Genomic DNA, 19,024 nt, shown 5'->3' with positions numbered 1-19,024 from the left:
GATATGACCAAGATAAATAATCGTAAAAGTGATAAATCAAAAGCTTGTTCTTTGAAAAGACCAATAAAATAAGTAGACTCTTCACGAATACAACTAAGTGAAAACATAGGGAAAGCAAAAGTGTACAAATTATGAATAATAAAAGGTTTAACTACATAAATGATGTGATTTAAAAATTATTTTATATACATAGCTGACATCAAATTAAAAAACTCTAGAGTTAATGGATGATTTCCTAATAGAAGTCACCAACATTAACTCAAGAAATAGAGGATTTGAGTAGAGAAATTACTAGAGATTGAAAATGTGATTATAGATCTACCACTAAAAAAGGAACCAGGATCAAATGATTTTGCAGTTCAGTTCCATGTAACATTTAGAGAAGAAATAATATCCATGTTACTCAAGCTCTACTAGAAAAGAATTAAAAAATTGAAAGTTCACTNTAATAGGGATTGATCCACAAAGGCAAGAATGTCAAAGTTAGGAATTCTACCAATATAACTCATTTCATAAAAAAATTAAAGGAGAATAAATATGCTTCTGTCAATAGATATTGAAAAATGATTGGGAAAAAAATCAGCATATACTCCTAATGGATACCAACAGGAACAGAAGGGAATAACTTAAATATTGAAAGGGCTTTTTACATATCACTTCTCGGCCTTTTGGCTAAGATCAATTGAAAGGGCTTTTTACCAACAATCAATAGTAATCCTCATTCTAAACATGAAATGTCAGAGTCATTTCCACTGAAACCAGGAATAATTCAAGGTTGTCCACAGTCTTCATTTTTATTCAACAGTATTTTTGGAGATTAAAGCTACCACAATAAGAGAAAATAAACAATTAGTATAAAATTGTGAAAAATTAAAATTAATTTCAATTTACAATAGATATGATTGTGTTTGTCTAAAACACAAAGGACTATTTAAAAGGTACAAAGTTAATAAGCAAATTAGAAGAAGTGGTGCAACATAAGATAATACAAAAAAAATAATAGCTTTCGTCTATTCCAGCAAATTTTTAGGGAGTATGAAGAGATCATGTGCTAACATTATTTTCTTATTTCTTGTGCTTTAAAGGACATATATTGTTGGTGAAAGGAGGATCATCTATTAAATTCATCCATAGGAGGTTTTCATCAATTGCTACTTCAGCCAGTTGTATCAGCGTCAATGTCCCACTGATATCTATGTCATTTTTTATTACATTTCTTATTTGTACTCCAGTGTGTTTTATAAATTTAAATCTCTATCTATTCCAGTTTTTATAAGAATGTTACCTTTTTTTCTTAATGTCCACCAAAATGTCTTAATTCATCGTGCTCAAGCTCTCTAGATCTAATAATTCATTCCATGTTTCAAAAAGATCAGTTTCTTATCTTTGGTTCCAAGGCAAATATAACAATATATAACAACTCTCCTAGTTGGAAGATTGAATTATCTAGCAGATTTTCAAATTCTCGGGTACACTGATTAGTTCATTCACTGTCATGTGTCCCAAGACAATGTTAAGATTGCTTTGAGTGAAGTGTTATCATTCTCACAAAATCATCTGTCAGACTGCTTTTTACATATTCTTATGGCATGCTCATACCCCAAAGTACACTGTATTTATCTTTCTGATGTTTTAAATGTCTTTATAATAGACCCATAACACAATGAATTACTAATATCACAACCCAGTACTATAACTTCATCTTTAATAAAAGCGGCTCTATAATAGAGGACTTCACCAACTGTCCTTGGCGTATCATACCTCAAAGATAGCAAAAAGAACAATAATGTTTCCATTTACAGAGAAGAATAACATTTTGTAAATAGCGTATGACTAATAACATATGAAAATTCTGCCAAAAAGTGGAGGAAAGCATGGTATACTCAATGTCTAGGACTGGGAAAAAGAAGTAAAATTACTTCTTTACTTCATACCACTCATAAAAGTACATACCAGAAAGATTAAACACACACACACACATAATTGTTTAAATCTTGAAGAAAATATAAAAAATTATTTTAAAACCCTGGGGTGGGAAAAGTCTGCTTGGGCATGACCCCAAGCCTAGACGTCCTAAATGGAAAGGCTGAGTGATAGGACTACCTAAAAATAGAGGTCATCTACACAGAAAGACAACATAACAAAGTTAAATGAAGTAAGAAATGCATGGAAAGATGCATATATGTTTTAAGTGAAATAAAAGTTGCAAAACAGAACAATGTACCATGAGTTCATTTTCAGATAAAAATGTGAATACATATATCATTTATGTTTCTATATACATAAAACACATTATACTGGTAATAGTAGGTAACTATAATGATGGGTAATAAAAAGGCAGTTTTATGTTTCACTTCATATGTTTAGCTGTTTTAATTTTTAATAGGCATGAGTTATTTCCATGGTTTATGATTATACAATAAAGAAGATTAAAAATGAGTTCGTTGTGAAAAGTAACTTCTCAGGGTGCTGTCTCAAATCTGTCTCAAAATGGTAGTCAAATGCCAAGTTGGATGCATAATGTTGTCTACCAATGCAGAGCCAATACCATGGCCTTCTTCCCCAGACACTAATTTTTCCTCTCTCTAGGTTGAAACAAATATATCTGGGACATCTATTAGTAGTTTAAAAACAGCTGAAAAACAATTCCAGGGTGTTACTAATATCTTAATACTTCCCCAATTATAAACATATCCACCTAAACAAACATAATCATATATGTGATATATATTTATAGACATCCACGAGTTATTATATTCATGACATAAGGATTTAAGCTTTATGTTGGAAAATCAAACAGAATTTATTGAATTTTCATAGATGACATGGTGCAATTTAACAGTTACAATTTTTGGCTGTAGATTACATGGGCCAGCTTAACAAGAGGTGAAGATTGATGATGNTATTGTCCAAATCAGTTAAAATGGATTTACAACTTAAAAAATATTTTAAATAGTGTTGGTTTTATTTGTTCTTGCCTAAATTCCACTTTTCTAATATCAAAATGAGAATACATTTAGCTTATTTTAAGTTGTAAAAGAAAGTCAAAATTAAAATTTGGTTTTATTAATCCATTTCATTATGTCTGCATTTTCACTGCAGCTTATTGAACAAAAGCCACAAATATTAGCATGAATGTAGTTAAATCATATTTCAGTGAACAGAAGACTGAAATGGAAATGGGAAAAAAATAATTAAAGAGCTGATAATTAATTTTGCTTGGGTTTCAGAAAAATTTAATAACAAATTATTATTACTCATCAAACAAAATAATCCAGAAAAGAGAGACACTAATCAACATGTAGGAAACAATGCATTGCACCAATACCACAAATTTCCTCCTGCTGTAAAAGTATACATTTCTCAAACTCTGTATAAAAGCTAATTAATAATATATCTTTATAGTCATAATATCTTTTATAGTCATAAAACTGTCACCCAATGATACTCTGCCTCTATCAAAGTCTATCAAAGGGGTACCCAAACAGACAAAATTTAGATTTGTGTCCAGGGAAAAATATGCTCTAACTATTGAATACAAGTATTTTATTTCAACAAGTCAATCCCCACTGCAGACGTGGATGCACCAGGTTCTTCTGCTTTAATGGCACCAACATCTAGCTAAGTCAGCTTGTTCTGATTCCCTGAGCAGTAAATAAATGATCATCTGATGATAATTTGGTTTCTAATGAAGACTGATTTTAGGGAGAGAATGTTCTGAGCATCAAACACTAAGAATCTGGACTATTTGGTAACTATTTTTCTTACAGTAACATAAATTATCACTTTTTTTTATTTTCAAAAAGATATTCTACCCCACTTGATAATATGTTATCTCCTCTGAAGATGTAGTGTGTGTGTGTGTGTGTGTGTGTGTGTGTGTGTGTGTAATGGAATATTACCCAGCCATCAAAAAGAATGAAATCTTGCCATTTGCAATGACATGGATTGAGTTAGTATATTATGCTAAGCAAAATAAGTCAATCAGAGAAAGACAAATATTATATGATTTCACTCATATGTGGAATTTAAGAAAAAAACAGATGAACCTAGGGTAAAAAGGAAAAAGAGAGAGAAAACTATAAAAGACTCTTAACTATAGAGTACAAACTGAGGGTTGATGGAGGGGAAGTGGGCAGGGGATGGGCTAAATGGGTGATGGGTACTGAGCAGGGCACTTGTTGGGATGAGCACTGGGTGTTATATGGAAGTGATGAATCACTAAATTCTACTCCTGAAACTACTACTACACTGTATGTTAACTAACTAGAATTAAACAAAAACTTGAAACAAAGAAATGCTCAATAAATAGGGGGCTCTATGCCAAAACAAAGATCTTGTATTATTACACTTACTCTTTCACTTTTTAAAATATAAACGGTCAACAGGGCCAGAGAGTTACACTAAGCCCAATCTCATTGGTGGACAGAATTATATGCGTATGAACCTGTAAGGATAAAGTAATAATGCCTCCTGCTCCCTCACCTCCCTTTTCCTACACTCGGTCTATTACCAAACACAAAATTGTCCAAACCCTTAACACAAGACCTGAGGGGAACCCAATGCACAGAGTCAAATGTGCAAGTATATCATTTTGAAAAATAAATATCTGTTAATACAACACCTCAGGGCAGAGCAGACCAGGGGCCATTATCCTAGTTTGCTGCACACCAAGATGGCAACAAGACAGTTCTAGTTTAAAGGCAAAGAAGAGCCACCATTCAGAGAAAACAGAAAAAACTATTTAGCTTGGGATGTGACGTAAAATGAATGCACAAAGATAACATTGAAAATAGTCATAATCATTCTTTAAAAAAAATATTTTCAAGAGAACTTAGCATAGAAATTAAACAAACGGAAGTGCAAACACACAATTTGCCTGAACCATATCAATTTGTTAAACCTGCACTTGGGATGTTTACTGAGACAAGACAAGTAAAATATGAATTAAAAAAAATGAAAACCACTTTTCTGAGCTCTGAAATATTATGCTTGGGGTGACAATTATAAGAGAACTATACTTCATTTTTATAAAATTACCTTTGGACACATTTGACAAGGACAGACCCACTTAAATTACTCAAATCATTAGATGAGAACAAAACCAAAATATTCTCCGAGTTCCTAATTTCCTCAGTTTCCCAGGAGCTGCCATCATCTCTAAAGAGAGAACACTGCCTTCTCCCTGCCCCCATGATCTGCCACAATCACGGCCTCAATGCTAGAGCTGTACCCTTCCCAAAATGATTGAGAGTGGCAACCTCCAATGTGAAAGCATCGGGACATCAACATGTGGCTTGGCTGGCTATGTGGCCTGCCTGGACCAGGCTGTCACACATCTGTCTCACACAGCACTTCCCAAAGTCTGGGCAATTGGGTTCCAAATAATACCAGGTGTGGGACAGCAAAAGTACATGCACTACACATAGGGCTGTGCCACGCTAGGACTAGCTTCTCCTTCAACAAGAGTTCCAGAAAATTTTTGGCATCCACTCACCCTAGGTTGCCACATTACCACAGCAATGACAATTATTATTTTGTATTAAATGCCCACTGTTGCGTGACCTGGTGTCCCGAAAATTAGATGGTCACAGAAACACAAAGAGACTGTATATATAGCCAGTGATATTCCAGAAGGAGGAAATAAAGATAGAAGTAGGAGGAAGGGAGAGGGGAAAGAATGAGAAGGAAGGAGAAGAAATCTGCCAGAGCAGATGGATGCTAGTCAGGCCTGTGCCCCTGCCACATGGTGGCTTTTTATTACTTAACCTCATTTTTACCCACATTTCAAATGAGGTTAATAAAAGTCACTCAGCACCCCAAATTCAACATGGCTTGATGTGAATTTTTTTTTTGGATATTCAAACTACACATCTCGGTCAGAAAACAAGTGTGTTCTCATTGCCTCTGTTTTCTTAAGTATCTCTGTTTTCTCAAGTATCTCTGTTTTTTAGGAGAAAATTAGAATGATTTAAAATCAGACTTTGAAATTTTATTTACAGTATCATCTAATTTTATGTATAGAATATATAGAAATATGGGTAGTGAAAGTGTCTGAAAGGCTACACACTAAGCCTCAATTCTGTGCTTCTCTCCCCAGCCACCACAGTTCTTTTTTCACCCCTCCACTCTTATACGCTGCACCTCATCTCTGGGAAATCACATCCACTCCCATGTCCTCAACTAGCATTCATCCTTTGGTGGCTCCCAAGTCTTTATTTTTCCTCTGAGTGCCAGTTAAATACATTCAAATGACGATAGGCTCTCTCCATCTGGATGTCACATAGATTCTTCAAACTCAATTTAAGTGGATTCGCCTTCCCCTCCCAAATCTTTTTCTCCTCCCTAACAATGGAGCAAGAAAAAATGTTACTTGCTGTTTCCCTACCCACCCTTAAAACTGGTGTCGAATGAGTCTCCACTTTTACTGTATTCAATAGGGCCCCCATATGCGACAAGTTTAAGGCAACCAGTTCCTGACACTTTTGTCTACTATAGACATTAAGATAAGTATATGGAAGCCTGAGGATGAGAGCAGTTAGTAACTGAACTGAGGATTTTACCCTTCCTTGATCTCACTTGGAATATGTTGTGAAGGCTGGTGAGATCATGTCTGAGGAAACACTGAGCCCTTGGATATAAGAAAATCTTATTCTTTGACAAATTATTTTAACAGTTGTCTTGGAGGAATGACAGAACTCTACACAGTAGTCACTTAATAAATGCTAACTTTTATTGTTGTTATTATTTATTAAATGACACTGACACATGGCAGAACGCCCCAAGCAAAACAAAGGCCACCCAAAAAAACTATCAACCCTACATTCTAGGAAATTAAAGCTGCTTATTTTTCTTAATAAACTGCTCTGTGCCAGAAAACTTGAAGTATTTTGCATGTATTACTTAATTTAATCCTCATGACAAGCCCCATCTTCATCACTCATCTATCATTTCAGAGAGGAAACTTCACCCATCTCATTTTTAATCTAAGTTCTTTTTACATTCAGTACATGTTCCAATCAGCTGCTTCATTCCCAACACTTTCTTTTTCAAAAATTTCCAAAAAATATTAATTTTATATAAATAAAAATACCTAGATGAACAAAAAATAAAAAAGGTAAAAGATCACTCATTATCCTTCCACTCAAATGTAGCCAGTTACTGTTTGGATGTCTATAATTCCATAATTGCTAGTGTCTACTTTAAAATATGTTTTATTATCTTCAAAAAAGAAAAGGAATCATTCTACGAACACTGCTATCTAAACTACCTTTCTCATTTAACAATGCAGAATGAATCTTTTCCTGTGAATATGGATTTGGATAAAAATATTTATCATGTATACTGTGTGAACTTTCCTGAAGTTATTTAACTATTCTGGTGTGCTAGACACTTAGTTGTTCCCAATTGTTACTGTTTTGGACAGTGCTGGGATGAATAGCCTTGTACCTATAGCCTTTAGCCAATTATTCAATTATTTCCTTAGGACAAAAGGTTTACAAACTCTAAGGCTTATATGTATTACCAAATGGCCCTCCACAAATCTTGGGCAAACTCAGTGTAAACAGTCCTACACGAGGGTTTGATAGGATCCATTAATCCACACCCTCGCAGACACTGCAGTTGGTGAGAGAGGAACCTCTATATGAATTCCAAAATATTCTTTCTAGTCAAAAATATGTAATGGTTCTTGGTGTTCGGTGGGATAATATTCAAACAACTCTCCACAAACTGGATGCTCTCAGCTTTCCAAATTTATTTACTGCCATTCCCCACTCTAAGTAGACAAGTCTCCTCACTGCCATAGGAAAAGGGTTCCTACCTCCATGTCTCTCTCACCCTCATGCCCCCTCACTCCAGCTCTTGGAATGCCCTAACTACCTACATCAGTCAGGACTCATTTTAAATAGCTGCTTCCTCCATGAATCTGTAGCTGACTACTGTATCCCACAGAAACCTTTGCTTCCTCAGTGCTCTGAGAGTGCACATTTGACAATTAGTATATGGTCCAGATATTATTATCTATTTGTATATTTCTTATCTCTCCAACTAGATTATAAACCAAAGTACAAGGATGGTTTCTTTCTTTCTTCTTGTTTTGTTCAGCATTAATACACAACTTTATTGATGATACACAAATAAAGTTAATGCAAATGACAGGGAGCTTACTTATGACCAACTAGTTCACTGTCACTTATGCAAAAGAAATAGTAATAATATTTCAATCTAGGCAGCGAGATAAAAAGCAACAAACATGTTTTCAGAACAGGTAGTGATATTCATTCATCCAGCTTAGACCTGAAGACCAACTCAGATAAACATCAGCATTGATGATATAATGATATTCATCACTCAAAATTGGCAGCTGAAAGGATTCCTTTACCATATAAACAAGGTGGAATAGTTTACAATGTGTGTTACTTCAAAAATACAAATCAAAATTTATTCTTGGCTCTTTGGGAACATATGCTCAGTCAGTTTGGCCATGAATTTTCCAACTTTTACTTTCACCAAAAAATCATGGTGACTTTCTATCCCCAGAATCTTATCAGCACACGCTTGAAATTCTTTTAAAAAAAAGAAAAGTGAACCTTCGCCGAATTGATTCTGAGCAGGTTCATTTTCTTCCCATTTAAAATTGTCATTTATGTTCTCAAATATGACCAGAAGTTTAAGAATAACCTCTTTGTTCTCCTTCTTATTAAAGAGGGAACCAAGTGAAGACGGTACTTGGGCCCTGAGCAGTTCTCTAGTCATGGCTGGATTTTCAGCCAAATTCAAAAGGAGTTTCAAAACCTGAAATTTGGTTTCTTCATTTCCTGCTGAAAATAAACGAAAAAAGTCTGAAATGGAATTAGCAAGCATATGCTGATACTCATTAGTAACAGTCATATTTGTGAGCAATCTTAGTCCAGCCAGCTGCACCGATGAGTTCAAGCGAGAAGTGATTGTGTCATCACACACTTGATTCATGTATATCTTAAGCCTGCGCTGATTTTCAGCATTCACACTCAAATTATTCAGGACAATTAAAGCCTTTTCCTTAACTATGGGATCTCGAGTATTGAGGATTTTTGCAACAATTGGGAGACCACCCAGATCACGAATAATATCTCTGTTAAATGCATAAGCAGCATTGTTACCTAGAGCAATTAAAGCTGCTTCAAGAATATAAGGCTTTTCAGACATCTCAACCAAGCAAAGAACTTTCTGCAGCTCTTGAGGGGACAAAATAGTATCATCTGAATTGGGGGAAGCCCGTTTCTGAACAGCCCTACGAGCCCGAGTAGCTCTGGCCCTTGCTCTGGCCCTTGCTCTGGTTCCAGCCTCAGTCCCAATCCGGGCCCAAGGTGGGTACCACACTATACCCTTGTTTTCACTGTTGTCATCATCATCATCAGACCAGTCATTGTACCTGGCCCCAGGACAGTCCCCAACATCATCCACATCCCCAGACCCACTCTCAGCCATTTTCTCCTTGTTCTGTTTTCTTCCCCGGGTCAGTCTATAAATACAATAGCAGGCTCCAGCCCCAATCACCAGTCCTGCAGTCACCCAGCCTACTTTCCTGGCGTAGCCCATGCAATCGTCCCTGACAAGAGCAGGGACCAAGGAACAGAGTATTCACTCAGGCTGGGAGAGGATTCACTATGGGCCTGGGTGCAAGGCTGTGGAAGGTGATGTCTTCAGCCACTTCAAGGACACAATAGCTGATACTGGAGATGGACCTGGGGGTGGAGGAAGGAAATAGGGTTTGAGTTTCTCTTTTGTGTTGCCCCATGCAAGGAGTTGCACAGACGGTCAGGAGTGTAATAAATGTGTCGTTGGTAGGAAATGCAGATTGTTAACAAACCCTCTGTACCCTCCTCATTTCACCCTCCCTTTTTCCTCTCCAGCCCACCCTCTTCCCAAGCCTAGATAAAGGCTATGAAGCCCACAGTCTTTGCTGAGGCCTCAGCCACCCCAACTTCGAGTGTCCCCAGGGAGTGGCACTGTTGCACTAACCTCCTCCAGACAGGCAGTTTGTCCCTTCTTCCCTCCCTTGGAGGTGTGCCACGCCCAATAACCCTTGCAATCTGTAGAGAGACCACACCAGTGAGAACTGAGGACTTGATGGGTTGACTGTTCACATTTGTAGTTTCCTGATTGACCATCCAGGTTGTCAGATTTTTTAAACCTCTATGCCATCCAAAACATGCACAAGCCTGCCCCTTCCCTAACCTGAAATGGGAGGGATGTTAAGAAAATTAAGTAGAATTGAATGAGCTTGTCCAACTGCAACTGATCTCCAGCCCCTCCCCCATTTTAGTCAGCCCCCACGCCTACACCGACCTCTACCGATCAGAGGAAACTTCCTCCCTTGCTTCAAGTGGTGCCACCTGCTACAGCAGACCTGCAGGATGACAGATCGAAAACATGGGGACTAAGTACTGTTGAGAGAAGAGGATTATGAACAAACTCCCTGATAGGTTTCCCTTCTGTCATTCTCCTCCACCCCCACCCCTGCGCCACACACACACACACACACACACACACACACACACACCCTGAACGCCATTTCACCACAGTCCCGAGGGTGCAAGAAACACACTCAGCCTTAACCTAGATTATTGCCATCTCTAGCTTCTCCCTAACCCCACCACCGCCCCTCTTAGGGTCCCCAGATAGCCTTACCCTCAAATCGACCTTCACTGATTGGGGTTAATTTCCTTCTTCTTCTCTTTCCTGGTGTAGTGCCGCAACCTATGGAAAAACTGACAATCCAGGAGAGGCTTGGACCCCCCTAGACACAGAGCCATGGTCAGGAAGACACAGCCACAGTCAGAAAGTCGGGAAACGGCTCCTACTAGAGCTCTTGGTGGACGACCAGTCCCCTGAACATGAAACTCTTTCCTAATTCCGAGGCCTGGTTGTCAAAGGTTTCCCACCCCTATGAACCCCTCTCAGGGTTCTGCTGGCACATCACTTTGCACCTTCCCCCTCCCCAAATGTCCAACCTCTTCGCCGGCACTGTCCTGAAGGACTGGGGGCCGACACCCAGGCCACAGCTCCCTTTCCGGATTATGGCCTCGGCTCCCAGCAGATTCTCAACTCCCGATATCTGGGCTCCTCCCCAAACAGCCCTCTGCTCACCATTTCGCAGCATCGAAATGGGCTGCAGGCGGGATAGATGTCTTGGAAAGCCGGTGGCGAGAGGAAGAGACGACGGAGGCGTCTCANCCCACCTGCTGGAATCTCCCAGGCACTGACCTGCAAGAATCCGGGACAATTTCCTTCTCCTCCTTCCCCCTGCCGCAGGCCCGCTGGCCCTCAGGGCAATGGGGAGCTGGTACTCAGACGGGAACAAGGACCAGAACAAGAAGGACTTCTGCACACGTCAGCTCTTGGTCACGTGAGAGCTACGTCATCCACCAACTCGGGTCCCTAATTTCCCCTCCCACCAGCAGTGCGGCAGAAGAGGGCCCGCCCCCCTCTATTCCCTCCCCCATACCAGGCCTTGTTACCCTTTCTTCTTTGCTAATCCCATCTCCCTGTAGTTGTGTTTGCCTTCCTCAGATTACCAGAAAGGGACAGCATCTTCCCCAGGGGCTACAGGCCACTTGTACTTTTTGAAAAATTGCCTCTTCCTTCCCTAAACTCCTGGGACAGCAATCTCTCCTTCAACCTCCCCTCCTCTCAGCTATTAATGTCTACCATTTCCTCTGAAATCTAGTCCCATATCTAAAACGAAAAAGCCATCAGAAAAGGACACTTGGAGTGAGAGTGTTTTTTTTGCTTTCTTAACACATTTTTGTTCTTTTTGTTCTGGCCTCTCCCGCCCCCAGCCTGCATTCTTTTGTGAGGAAAAAAAAAAAAAGTTACTATAAAGCTACTTTCATTTGAGGGGGAAAAAAAAGAATGGGAGTTGGAGAGTGATGTTGGGTGATGGCCTCCAAAAGCCCCACATTTTCTCACTCGTGCGGAGTGTTACACACCTCACTCTAAATCATCGTGATGTCTTCTGAGGCCTAACACATAACATAAACCCTAAATGAGCTCATTAGAATGTCTGAAATTGCATAAATCTTCTGATGAGTCCAGTCCTCTAAACAGGAGAGCTACAGACTTGCACTTGCATCAGTCAACAAGGAAGAGGTGTGCAGCCCTCAGAAGCCAGTAACACAGAAAAGGTTTAGTAGAAGTCACAGCTATGTAGTGGATATCTGTACAAAAAGGCATGCACACTGACAAAGTAAGTAGCATAAAAGAACATTACCAAATATACTTAGGTACAAATAGGAAGTATCACCTTTAAATAAAATAAGTGTTAGAGAAACACTGAGACCAAGGCAAAATTGCCTGAACTTGGCATCTAGCAATTAGTGTAAAACGATTTCACTGACTGGTTTGGTTAACTCCATGATTCACCTATCAGCAATGATCCAAATTTTTTATACTGGGAAAAGTAATAAAATAATGTTAGAACATGGAATCTACAATGGGATATTCCTTAATTGTTCAGATATAAGGCTATTATCTGAGTATAACTTCTATAATCCACAGATAATATGGGAACAAATCAAGAGACTGGAAAGTTTGAGAATAGGCAAAACTCCACAGAAATTCATGTCAGGGCAACTTCCAGGAGGCAGTACTAGGATATGACTGAAATTTAGCAAACAAACCAAATCAGCTATGTGATTCTGTATTTGGAGAAAGATCACGTGCAGCATGGGGCTTATTCAGGCACAGGAATGTATGAAAAGAAGAGTCAGAGGAAAGTGTTGGTAGTTCCCACCCAAGCACCGTCTGGGGAGAGGGAGTCTTGGCTAAGATGAATGGAACATTCACCTTTCCTTGGCAGAGTCATCCCCATAATGTGTAAGAGTACTTCAAACTTCCTTAGCTGAAAGCCACTTTTTAAGGTGAAACAATGCTCTTGCCCTGATTTCAGGCCCACCAAGCAACCTTCTGAGGTTGTGGCTTCCCAAGCAGTAGCTTGCCTACAGGGAGAATGGGCTGGTAAAACTGACAGAAATCTGCAATACCCTCTGACAATTGTATTTCTCAGGGTAAATTATTCAGTTGCCATTCCTGTTGAGACTTAGCTACCTTTCGGCCCACTTACTGAGAGAGTATGCAGAGATGCATGGATTTGGCTGTCCAGATCTAGATTTACACATAAGTCTCTATGGATGGGGGTCTTTCCTTGATAGAGGCCTCTGCTTTCAGATAGTCAGGGGTTGATCATGCATCAGTGAGGACAAGATACTGAACTATACTATACTGAACCACAGCCTTGTGGAATCCTGCCAGGAAAGACAGGTAACTCTGGCTTAGAATACAATCCTATGCATCACTGTTTCCAAAACGTACCTCTCTAATGTTTAGTTAATGTGAAAATTACAACTAAGACATTTTGTGGCACATAGGCCCCCAGCATCTCAGTCATAGATAGACAATGGGTTAAATGTTCAAAGTAGTTAAAAGGCTCCTGCAAATCAATATCTGAAACAATTTATATTTCTCTCTGTGAAAAGAAAGAAAGTGCATATTACATTTTACATACCTTTTCACTTTCTCCAGCAAAGGGTGAGCATTGCGCCCAAAACAGATCCACTCAATACTCTCCTACTAAAATTTAAATCTTGAATACAGATTTAAGAAAACACTGAAAATCAGCAGAATTATAGCATCCTGAAGAAACTGTCTGTGAATTCCTCCTACCTATACCCATGAGAGCTGACCCTGGTCTTCAACATTCCCTCATTGTTTCCATTAACAAGTTTTGGTTTCTGTTGCTTGCAACCAAAGTTAACTAAAACAAATTATTTAGTACAAAAACAAATAACACAATACATAAAGTAATACAGCTTTTTAAAATAACAATCTTCTATAATTTTTTTCTCAGTCTCTACAATCTCTACATTAGTGTTTCCATCTGGGGATCCTTTTGTGTTTGGGGGCACTCTCTAAGCCACCTGTCACATGTGACTACATACCAAGTTGAGCCAAAATGTTCCTTTTGGCAGTGGCTTCACATAGTCTTCTGCAGGCTCAGAACGTTTTAAGAGGCTTGTCTGAAGAATTACTTAAGGGTTTTCTTCTTTTGCTTTTGAAATGGTATGTCAGACAAACAATCTGGTGTTAAATAGTTAATGATGCATGTATAATGGAGAGTAAATTAGATTTTAAATGTTAGTGTCTAGGTTCTTTGGTAGGAATTGTGGATCTAAATGACAAAGGAGTAAGATAATTGAAAGGATTATCATTCCCATGTAGTGTAAGAAGTTTTAGAGATGGAGTGGATTCAAACAGGAAAGGTCTGAAAGACTGAAAATGGTGGTCAGGAGTTATACATTGGAATAATGGGAAACATACCAAAGTAGGGGAGGGAGATATTTTATAGTAGTAAAGAGAGGTAAGAGTGGTACTTTTGTCACTGAAGCTTTGTTAAGCTTTACATACTCCTTAGTTCTTTCTAATGTGTATGTTCAGAACAAACAAAAGCCACTTATATAAGGACTTAGCAGCCAAAAATTGAACGATGTACAGTTAGATTTGTTAATAAAGCTCCATAAATGGAATTCACTTGTCTAGAAGAAAATAAATGGAGACAAAAAGAACAGCATAAGGAGTTGATGCAAAAGAAATGTTGTCATGGTTTTAGAGAGAAAGAACATGATACTGGTGAAGGTGTTTGGACTACAAAAGTTATGAGGAAGACCAGAAAGTTGTGATGTGTGACTTCTGAATATTCACCAGCAAGGCACTCTGGGCTCCCTGGCTCAGCTCCTGAAAGGGCCTCCCCCACACAGGGGCCCTTTGCAGGGGGAGCTTCCTGCTGGGGTGTCCTATTTCAATGTTCTGAGAAAGAGGCTGCCTGAAGGGTCTATATTTAGAGTATGACTCCCTGGCAGGAACAGCTGAATGTCTGTAGACTAGTTTCTACATACTTTGTCCCTGAGTTCTGAGATTATTCTGAGGGGCTTGTATGGATGGTGCAGTGAAATTGTCACAGAAGGCAGCGAGTGAAAAGGTCTTTTTCTCCTGGTGACTGCTTGGGATCCTGTAAACTGTGTTTTTTGTGAGGTGAAAAATGACAAAGATAGCAGAGGTGTTGCAGTGATTCATAGTCATCTACAGACCCTCACCACTATCTCCACTGGAAGGTGCTGAACACGAGCAGCTGCTAGGGCGACATATAGTACATGAACAACAGATCCGGGAGATATCTCACCAATGTCCTGATTACTGAACATTCTACCTGCTAAGCCTCATTTCAATCAGTGGGATAACAGGGAATTCTCTAATTTATGGATTACTTACGGGTTACACCATGAAATTTGAGAATAGATTTTCAATAAAGAATTTTGAGTGAAAAACAGGCTAATCTGTGAAGTTACTAATTTCTAAAATTCATCTGAACAGTAAGATTAATCTGAATTTAGGGTTTGCATAGTCTGTCCTTTGAAGCCAGAATGAAAGCCATCCAGCAATCCTCTATGAAGTTCTCAGGCATCTGACCCTTAATACTATGGGTTCAGCCAGAGAAAGGGAAAGTGATTCACTTACTGAAAATGGCCACGATTAAAACACTGACCACCTCACTATACATTTATTTTATCCATCAATTTATAAATCATATTGAAAGCACACTGGTTTTGTTTGTAAGGATATGTTTTTAAATTTTAATATGCTGTTTGAAACCTGCTATTTCCTGTGCATTCAGTAGAAAATATTTTCAACAGGGTATAAATTAACTTAACCAAATCAACGAGGTCTCCCTATTAGCAGGGAAACCTTGTTTATTGCATATATATGTATCTACATATGTACATAAATTATTTTTCCTCCAAGTGAAGTAGATTTATTATATTTTCTAGTTACAAAATAGTGTAGCCTGAGTCGATAAAAAAGGAAGAAATAGAACATAGAACATAGAAATAGAAATAGAACATAAATGTATCAAAAATGTTAATAAAAACCTNTGCTGCAGAGACCGGATGTGCAAAGGAGTAGAAATTAAGAGATGGGGGCAGGAGTTTCAGAGCCAAGGAAAAGATAAGAAATTTCCCCCCAGAAGCGTAAGTAACAGCAGACCCAGGCAAAGATGCTGCCCCATCCTGTAATTAAAGAAAGGCAAATTCAAACGCCAGAGAGCCGTGGCCACTTTTGGCTTAATGGTATTGTTATAGAGGAAAAGAACGACAGGGCCCCATGTGAAGGGGGGAGGTACGGGGCAGGCNGGGGGCAGGCTGGCGCCTGCCGCACTGCTTGTGGGAGTGGAAACTGGGGGCCAGAGCTCACTCGTGACGTTGTCGTCACGTGACCAAGAGCTGCCTAGAGCAGAAGTCCTGCTAGTCGCCTCCGTCTGGGTACCAGCCCCCTATTACTCTGCAGGCGTGTGGAGGAAGAAGGAAACTAGCCCCAGACCACGAGGTCAGTAGGAACCTGGGCTCTGCTTAGAGGCGGGCGGGGATAGGAGAGGGCCAAGGGTGCCATGGATCCAGGTTCTGGCTGATCCGGGTTGTGTCCCCTTCTCTCCTACTTTCTAAATAGCGGCGTCCCCCCCTCCCTCGTGCCCATTTAGTAGAGAAAACTGGTGGACTTTGGGCGGGGGCTAGAGGAGTGAATGGTGGTTTCAGAGACTCCAGAGAAAGGTACCACAACCAGGGCACCCGTGTCCCGAGTGCTGCTCCGTCCACCAAGCACTTCGTCCCCTCGGTTCCCTGTCTGTTTGCAGGCTTGTAGGTCTGTCGGCCTCAAAAGTCGTCCTGAGGGAAGGAGCAAACTGCCCTGGGACCTTGTAGGTCGGTGTGAGGGCAGGATGAGCCCTGGACCCTNGAAATGGGGGATGGTATCGGGGGAGGGGGGAAATCTGCGTTAGGAAAGTCAGGAGGGTGTGAAAAATATTTTAAAGTCAAAGGCTGAAAATTCAGAAAAGCGGGTATTAGGACCTGTGTTCTCAGTGCTGATCCATCCAACCACACTTTTCAGTTCTCCAAAGCCGGCTGTCTGTCTTTCCATCCGTCCTTCTGTCAGACTGTCCATCAATCTCTGGAAGGAGCACTGACAACAGAAGACAAGGGAAGAAGGAATTTACCTGACTTTTGTAGAGGTTGGTGGGGAAAACTGCCAGTGAAGCTTTGTGGGTTGGGGTTTGTGACAGAGGAGACTACCTGAAGGTTTGCCTCTCCATGTCACCCTCCTGGATATCATAGCACAGCCCCATCTCCTGCCCTTTTCTGTAGGGCCTGAAAGAGCAATGGTGGGTTCCGAGGGTATATAGAGAATGATAAAGAACTAAGGAATAGGTTACTAATAATACAACTCTCTCAACCAGAACTCAAACTCTACTCTGTTTATGTAGTGAGGCATAATCTCAAACACAGCACAAGACCCTGATACTATTTTTCAACCATAGATTCATCACAAGAGAGCTACAGGAACCTGAGAGAGGCAGAAGAGGACTACGCTCCACCATTTCTCACGCTGGCCCTAAGCATCCTCTTCAATTAGGTGGAACAAGGCCCTCACCCATCCTACCCAAAGGCTGGCACAGACTTGAGCATGGGCCGGGCTCGGGAAGTGGGTTGGATGGCAGCAGGACTAATGATTGGGGCTGGTGCCTGCTACTGTGTTTACAAACTAACAATAGGAAGAGATGACAGTGACAAGTTGGAGGAGGAGGAAGAGGAATGGGACGATGACCAAGAGCTGGATGAGGAGGAACCTGAGATTTGGTTTGATTTCACAACTATGGCTCGGCCCTGGAGTGAGGATGGGGAATGGACTGAACCTGGGGCCCCTGGAGGCACTGAGGACAGGCTCTCAGGTGGGGGCAAGGTGAATCGAACACACCCAGTAAAACAGCGGCCATTCCCCTATGAACATAAAAATGCTTGGAGTAACCAAAGCTTTAGAAATANGACCCTCAGCTCACTGGGGGGCCCTATGGCAGGTGGTGTGTGTGTTAGCAACGTGGTGTGTACTGGTGCTTGTGAACAGGCCTCTGCCCCAGGTTCCTTCTCAGGACGTATCCTGGTTCACAGGAAACATAGGGACCGCTTCCCCCGGCTTACTTTAACAACATGGGAAAGTGGGAACTGGTTTCTTCCCTCACAAAAATTACTTTATTTGTGGGTGAGAAAAGCAAGTTGTATAAACCCTGCTGTTTCATATTTTCACAAATATTTTATATTGTGTTGCATCAGTAACATAATTTTACAGTTTCTAATATTGTATAAATTATTTTTGTAATCATAAACAAAGAAAGGCATAGCAGTTTCTACCTCCTGACAGATAGATTGCAAAGGAAATAATAAGATACTCATTTTTAAAGTTTTTTCCTTTTTGAATTTTGTACATTTATATATACATATATATTTCCCTTTCAAAATAAATCTTTTAATGGCTAATTATTATTGATTTGTATAAAAGCTCTTAATGGAGAATTGCCATTCTACAGTCATTTTCGTGAACTCTCATTAATTTTATTATTTTGCCTCTTTTTCTTCCTTTTAAGTAGACAGTTTACAAATTATTACAGTTTTATCTCTTCTTATTCAATATTTGATAGCTATTTCTTTTTCTTTTCTTTTTTTTTTTAAATGTTTTATTTATTTCTAGGAGAGAGAGAGAGAGACAGCGTGAGTAGGGGAGGGTCTGAGAGAGAGGGAGTCACAGACTGAAACAGACTCCAGGCTCTGAGCTGGCAGTCAGCACAAAGCCGGACGCGGGGCTCGAATCCACGAACCGCGAGATCATGACCTAAGCGAAAGTCGGACGCTTAACCGACTAAGCCACCCAGGCGCCCCAGCTATTTCTTTTTCTTATCTCATTGCACTGTCAAAGACCTTCAGAACAACAGTGTTGATGATACAGTGTATACTTGTCTTGTTTCTGATTTTAATGGTCAATGTTTCAACAGTAAGGTTGATGTTTGCCATGTAGGTTTTTGAATAAATAATATGTCATGTGTTTATATAATAGAATTTATAAAGCAGTAAAAATGAGTGAGCTAGGTATCTATACTCAGTCT

At 39.8% G+C, this 19,024-nt stretch overlaps 1 protein-coding gene and 1 long non-coding RNA gene across 3 annotated transcripts; one reads left to right on the top strand and one right to left on the bottom strand.

Moving 5' to 3' along the window:
• Window positions 1-6,387: 6,387 nt before the first annotated feature.
• ARMCX3 (armadillo repeat containing X-linked 3) lies at window positions 6,388-11,375 on the bottom strand. 2 transcript variants are annotated; one of them, XM_077776438.1, is made up of 5 exons: window positions 11,251-11,375; window positions 10,675-10,783; window positions 10,333-10,393; window positions 10,006-10,076; window positions 6,388-9,728 (listed from the first exon to the last, which is right to left on the bottom strand). In XM_077776438.1, the coding sequence occupies exon 5, from the start codon at window positions 9,580-9,582 to the stop codon at window positions 8,443-8,445; it is 1,140 nt and encodes a 379-aa protein (XP_077632564.1). In that variant the 5' UTR covers window positions 9,583-9,728; window positions 10,006-10,076; window positions 10,333-10,393; window positions 10,675-10,783; window positions 11,251-11,375; the 3' UTR covers window positions 6,388-8,442. The 2 variants fall into 2 exon arrangements, with proteins under 2 accessions (XP_077632564.1, XP_077632563.1); XM_077776437.1 differs by having other exon boundaries at window positions 10,675-10,754.
• Window positions 11,376-16,335: 4,960 nt separating this feature from the next.
• LOC144241813 (uncharacterized) lies at window positions 16,336-17,905 on the top strand. Its single transcript, XR_013338203.1, has 3 exons — window positions 16,336-16,422; window positions 16,981-17,101; window positions 17,408-17,905. It is a non-coding gene; the product is annotated as an uncharacterized LOC144241813 (long non-coding RNA).
• Window positions 17,906-19,024: the final 1,119 nt, after the last annotated feature.

The sequence above is a fragment of the Crocuta crocuta genome, unplaced genomic scaffold (genome assembly GCF_008692635.1).
Source record: "Crocuta crocuta isolate KB4526 unplaced genomic scaffold, BGI_CrCroc_1.0 scaffold1529, whole genome shotgun sequence".
Lineage (NCBI taxonomy): Eukaryota > Metazoa > Chordata > Mammalia > Carnivora > Hyaenidae > Crocuta > Crocuta crocuta.
This window is presented reverse-complemented; position numbering and strand designations above follow the sequence as displayed.

Coding starts and splice junctions, on each gene's coding strand:
- ARMCX3 (XM_077776438.1), bottom strand. CDS start 9,582: ATGGGCTACGCCAGGAAAGTAGGCTGGGTGACTGCAGGACTGGTGATT.